Source organism: Cynara cardunculus (assembly GCF_001531365.2).
Source record: "Cynara cardunculus var. scolymus isolate 2C chromosome LG 16, CcrdV1, whole genome shotgun sequence".
NCBI classification, from domain to species: domain Eukaryota; kingdom Viridiplantae; phylum Streptophyta; class Magnoliopsida; order Asterales; family Asteraceae; genus Cynara; species Cynara cardunculus.
Genome location: NC_037543.1, coordinates 16,760,099 through 16,766,133, shown reverse-complemented (window position 1 = coordinate 16,766,133; position 6,035 = coordinate 16,760,099). Strand labels below are relative to the sequence as shown.

General features: G+C 37.3%; 1 protein-coding gene across 3 annotated transcripts; it reads right to left on the bottom strand.

The window, feature by feature from the left end:
- Nucleotides 1-333: 333 nt before the first annotated feature.
- Nucleotides 334-5,821, bottom strand: LOC112529386. 3 transcript variants are annotated; one of them, XR_003070919.1, is made up of 10 exons: nucleotides 5,636-5,821; nucleotides 5,263-5,344; nucleotides 4,928-5,093; nucleotides 4,690-4,767; nucleotides 2,800-3,160; nucleotides 2,600-2,712; nucleotides 2,348-2,512; nucleotides 1,981-2,096; nucleotides 800-1,892; nucleotides 334-662 (listed from the first exon to the last, which is right to left on the bottom strand). XR_003070919.1 is itself a non-coding variant. In XM_025140653.1 (10 exons), exons 1-10 carry the CDS (start codon nucleotides 5,652-5,654, stop codon nucleotides 503-505), a joined length of 1,353 nt encoding a protein of 450 aa, XP_024996421.1. In that variant the 5' UTR covers nucleotides 5,655-5,816; the 3' UTR covers nucleotides 334-502. The 3 variants fall into 3 exon arrangements, 2 of the variants coding, with proteins under 2 accessions (XP_024996421.1, XP_024996422.1); XM_025140653.1 differs by having other exon boundaries at nucleotides 800-892; nucleotides 5,636-5,816; XM_025140654.1 differs by having other exon boundaries at nucleotides 800-892; nucleotides 5,263-5,323; nucleotides 5,636-5,815.
- Between the last annotated feature and the right edge of the window lie 214 nt (nucleotides 5,822-6,035).

Below are 6,035 nucleotides of genomic sequence, written 5' to 3'. Positions count from 1 at the left end.
TAAGGTAAAAGAGATTATCATCAAATCACTGAAAGAGAGGATCAATCCTCGTATTTTACTGTCTTATTCCAGTAGCATTAATTCTTTCCCCTTTTGGATCCATGCATTTCGAGTAGCATTAATTCTTTCCCCTTTTGGATCCATGCATTTCGTAGTACTTGATGGCATGTCATCCTCGATGACTTTGGCAATGTTGTCTATCGATCCATATCGCATCATATCTGTATTGTTCTCTACATTTTCAGATATCGAAACTCATCCAAATCAGACCCAACGCAAAATAACAGATAAACTACGATGAAACAAACTACTAAAGCAGGAGGAACACAAGTACACTACCAAAGTTACATATTTGTATTCAGTTAAAAGCCATAGAAACTAATCTCATTCATGTATTGCTTCATGGTTCAATCCAAGTAGTAGCTAGCCTTACAGTTTTACAAGGTTAAACAAGCTACAAAACATCAACCCTCTTCCACTACAAACGACCCGATGACCGTTTTTAAGTAACCGTCAAACGACCTGTTTGTCCGAAACATTTCCAAGACGATTCAAGTCGCAACAAATGCAACTTCTCCACAAACGGTTCCAAGATCTCCGCCTCTTCTTCAGGTGCAAACGCCATGCAAATGCTTAATTCTTGAACCGCCTCTCCATATTCCCTGCCATTTACCCAAAACCATTTCGTCAAAGGGTATATTTACCTAAATGACCTTCTTACAGGTTTTTAGGCATTCTTCTATTCAGTTGTGACATTCTTAAAAGCTCATTTAAACGGAAGAAGAATGAAACATCATACCTACTGAAATACAACATCATGCCATGATCTCTCCTCAAAGCCCAATTATGTGGCTGCAAGATCAGCAGTTTCTCCGACGCCATGATAGCCAACCTGAGGCAATAGAAAAGATACGGCATGCCAAAACAAGAAAAACCGACTCATTTACAGCACAAGTTGAAGCTATGTGCTACTATACGATCTTAGTTTCAAAGCCAATCGAATTAAAGTATCCAACAAACTGTCCATATTCGACACTTCTGAATACCAATGCAATAAAATATTTATCTTTTGAGGAAAAACCGGTAGCTGTACCAGATTCGGTATTCAAAGTTTCGGAGAGCATTAAAAATGCAGGATACTTAATCTCTAATCTAAACGTACAGCGTATAGTTCTAAATAGAAGCACGAGACACGATACACACACGCACACACACACACACACACACACATATATATATATATATAAAGCTAGTTGTTGCCTAACAAGCTAACTGTTAACCGAAAAACTAGTTGTTGGTTAATAAACTAGTATTTAGCTGATAAGAAACTAGTCATGTTTGGAAAAACGAGCGGATATGCTAGATGACAATGTAAAATGACCTAAAAGCACATGACGAAAAATTAATTGAAAAATATATAAAGGGCATAATTGGAGGAAAATGGAAAAAAGCACCCGAAGCTTATTGAAAAGGCTACTTCAAGTAGTTTTTCAAAATGATAGTTTATGGCTAACGAAACATGGCCTTTTCAATAAGCTCAAAAAGTAAGCTAGCTTATGGTTGCTGAACATGACCTAAGCCATTTAAAACTAAGGCATGGACAAGCTTAAATAGCCAAGCATGGTAGATATGCATGCCAAGCACTGCAATCAGAAATAAAAGTATTTCAAACGGTTTTTTGCGCCCATTTTCTATGAACACGACATTTATCCATCCATGGGTTAATTTAAGCTCGAAATTAGTTCACGCACGGATGGACACTTGGCATGTTTCCAATGGACTATACGTTAAAACTTTCATCTTTTTCTTGTTGATTAACATCGGAAAAAACTGGGGATTATTGGTCACAATTTAACAAATTCTCCTCTCAATTCTCATGTCAATCTTGAAACCTGTAGGGAAAACAGAAAGAAGTGCCTAAATGATTAGGAAAGTGTCGGTGTGATACTAAGGCCAAATAAACAATGCATGGATGTGTACCTAAGATCTTGAGGACGCAACAACAGTATGCTTGAACGATCATCATGAACGGGCCTAAGCGGAGAAGTCAACATTAACCCACGATTCATTCTTGAAGCCCGTTTCCAATGAAGCCTCTATGGGAAGAAAAATACAATTCAAGAAAGTAGATTACAAGAAAGAGATTTTCTCTATAATTAAACCAAACCAATCAAACCCAGTATATCTCAAACGTCGGGTCTAAGGATAGGATGTATACAGACCTTACTCTGTCTTGAAAAACGGAGAGGTTGTTTCCAAAAAACCCCGGCTTGCGAAAAGGGTAAGTACAATAAATAAAAAGCACTACTGAAAGCCATAAATTAGGGAAAAGGGGATATTCTCTTACAATCAAATTAGCAAGATAAATCCCAATAATATCGCGGTTTGTAGCAATATCAAGGCCCAGAAGTGTATTGCTATTTACGTCAGATGCCTTTGACTTCGGGTCCTCGACACAACGTCCATTAACAATCCCGAATAAGGTGTGCCCTGAATTTACCTTAAAAAGCTCCTGTTGAACAAGATTCAAAGCTTAAAAGCTTAATGAACTCCAACATTAAGTTAAAAATCTGTAGACACTCGAAAGTCATCATATTACCTCCGGATTTTGTGTTTCAGGCCAGATCAAGAAGTCTTCCCCCACTCGGGATCCAACAATATTCAAATTAAGTCTTCGACAAACCTCAATGTAGATTACGCTAAGCAAAATTGCTGTAAAAACGGTGTCTTGATATCAGGTAAAAATCTTGAGAAATTCTATGAAAAAAAGGAAATGTTGCAATTTTTGTGAGGATTTACCGCTGCCACATCTGGAGCTTAGAACAGAATGCAAATAGGAACATTTTGAATCTATGACGGGTGATCGTTTGAAGCCTCGTGTCTCGAAAAGAACTTTGTTTACTGCCTCCAAAACTTGAATCAAATGGCAACCAATGTCTTTTGAAATTAATTCGACCTCAACTTCTTTTGAAATGGCATCCAACTCAAACAACCACTCATCAATTCTCTTTCCATCCATAAGCATAGACTCCATGTGATTCGAATCTTCGCCATCAGACGTCACCTTGCTACCTTTTCGTTCATTTTCGAATGAATGGGCATCCATCTCACGATTGAAAGCAAGAAATGCCTCATCTTCAGCAGAAATATGCAGCAAAGTCTGCACAACACATGGAGAACAAAGTCAAGCTCAAAAAATTAATTGCATACTAATTTTAACATTTTGAACCACCATACTTGGCATGTTATTGCAAACTAACCAAAAAAACCATTATGATTTGTCCAGAATCGCTCATGTTTTTAACCGTGAGGACTAGCTCAACTAGCAAATATAGGCTAGGTCTTGGGGCTCCTCCCCATAGATTGCTAGTTCGAATCTCCTTAAGGCCACTAGGGATTTTCCAGATTGTTATCTTCAGAGTCTCCACTAGAATTTTTGCAAGAACAATGGGTATTGATAGAGTGTAAATCGTGGGTTTTCCCCTTCTCATTGATCTCATTATATAATAATACAAATTACATTTAGATACCTCTAACTATTCATAATTACATTAACGTATAACCTAGTCTAATAGGTATGTTTGCAATGAAAAATCAAGTACGATGACATGAAAAGTCAATCTCTCCTCAAAAAGGGCATGAACAATTAGGATGCGAATCATTTTCATTTCTTATATGATGTGGGGAAAATGAAGATGTGACCATGGGTCGCGTTACTTGATGTGAGAATAATTAAGATGGGTCCCATTCACTAGTTCTAGCGTAACACACGGGCTTTTCGACCCTTTTGCGTTCTTTACAAGTTGGTAGTTCGAAAAAGTATGAAAAGGGAATCTTTATCTTAGGCAAAGAGGAAATGAACACGAGGCGGCCTAAAAGGAAAGGCAAACACTTACCATAGGCCTCATAGAGTACTATGACCCATCAATTAGATACGTCACTAATTACAACTAAAAGACTGCAAACTATCAATGGTGCAAAAGTTGGGCACTTTAGGAATAATTAGTTAAAGGGGAGTGTTCGACTACCAGAAAGGATAAGGAAGAACATGAATGATCGAGCCTAATTTACTAAAACATATATCAAATATGAACTTAAATAAGTAATCTTTAAGTAACTTGAATGATTGAGCCTAACTTACCAAAACTTACAGAAACATCTATCAAATATGAACAAGAATAAGTAATCTTTAAGTGGAAAAAGCCAAAGTACAATCCACTTTTCCATATCCAATCCACTCTCCTTCCCCTCTCTTCCTAAAACCTAACCAAAATAAAAGAACCCAATCTAAGTAGGGGTCGGCAGAGGGTAAATGTATGCAGACTTGATCTCTACCCCCGAAGAGTAGACCATTTGTTCCCATGAAGACCCCCCGGGCTGTGGGGGGGGGGGGGGGGGGGTTGTGTCCTTTCCCTATCTTCTACAACCATTAAAGTTCAAGAATTACGTATATGTGATCAAAATTGGCCAATAAAACTCGATGTATCTTCACAATCGTGCAAATGGTCAAGAAATTTGAAATTCAAGGCATCGTGTCACAACGCCCTTTATCCCATTTTCGTGATGATGTCTTCCGATACTTACATTATGGAAAGAAAATTATGGGACCACATGAAAAGATAATATTTTTCATGGAAATATGTCTTTTTCTCTTAGCCAATTATTTTTCGATAAAGTAAAGTAAGTCACCTTAGCAAGGGATATGTCTTTGTCCTTGGACTGGAAAGAGATTTCTTGTGTAAAATTTGCTCTAGCAGCAGTCATAACCTGAAGTTTTTCAAGATACCAAAGTCAGATTGTAATCATAAAAACAATTTCAATCAAAGAATTCACAATACCAAACAAGAAAAATCAAGATTTGGGTGAATGGAATTGTATAAATTCATAAAGGGTACTAAAATATCTGCAAAAAGACATGACTTCAGACCTCCTGGTAGAATTTGGGAGAAGAAGAACCACTGGTTTTCAATGGGGCAGCAGCTGCCATGGGTGATAAGCTCATCCTCCTCTTCTTTTGCTTCATCATGGTAGCAAAAGTGGTGAAATCTGTCACGTTCTTCGATTTCTTATCAGCATTTCGGTCAATTCCAGACCTGAATATGATAATTGAGAATTAACCCATGTTGAGAATGAACAATAGAACTAACAGTACCAAAACCCTCATCTGAATTATGCAAAATTAACCAAATTCGATCAAAAAGAAATAAACCCATTTCACTAGATTCTTGAATTAAGAACACCCAAATGAGAAAATAAACGTACCTGAGAAGTGGCCGACAAATTAAAGAAGTAGTCATCTGTTGTTGATGACAAACCCCAGAGACTGAAACAAGCATCATTATGTCTTCAAGAACGATAGAGAAAGAGATTAAACTTTACAAGAAAACAAGTGGGTGGAAATCCACAGAAAGATGACAAAAATGATCGATTCAATTGTATTCTTGAGCAGTAAAATGGGTAGGAATGGGGTTAGAAGAAGGGTTAGACGAAGAAGACGATGATGCAGTCATCAAATTAGAAAAAGTACCAAAAGAAACCGAAGAACAAGACATCAAAGAAGCTGATGAAGATGTAAAGAAAGAAGTTCGATTGTTGAAATTGTAACAGAAGAAGACACCGTTTCTTGAAGGATTACCAGTATTGCCAAGATCCATTGATGGTGGTTTCACTGCTTCTTTACTTTCTCACTCTATATACACACATATACATATAGAGATAGAGAGAGAAAGGAAGAAAGAGGTTGGGAAGAAGATGATGAATAGAAGTTGCGTTTCTTTGGGTTCCATTGTGACAACTTCATTGCAATTTATAGGGTGGTGGTTGAGGGTGCCGTAGAGAGAGTGCAAAAATAGGCTAAAGGTGGATGAACTCTTGATCAATATATAATGGATGGATGGATGGATAAAAAGGTGAGAGGTGTGAGAATGGCTTTTCTGCGAAATTTATGGATATTTGTTGTGATTTTTGGACACTTTATTATGTACGGAAACGAAGAATCAAAGTTATTCATGTGTATTTTCTGATGAAAGTTAGCA

What these genes read in the sequence shown, in the direction of transcription:
- LOC112529386 (XM_025140653.1), bottom strand. An exon ending in AAGACATATCCCTTGCTAAG is followed by an intron (nt 3,161 to 4,689) that starts GTGACTTACTTT and finishes TGTGTTGTGCAG; the next exon opens with ACTTTGCTGCATATTTCTGC. An exon ending in AAGCTCCAGATGTGGCAGCG is followed by an intron (nt 2,713 to 2,799) that starts GTAAATCCTCAC and finishes CCGTTTTTACAG; the next exon opens with CAATTTTGCTTAGCGTAATC.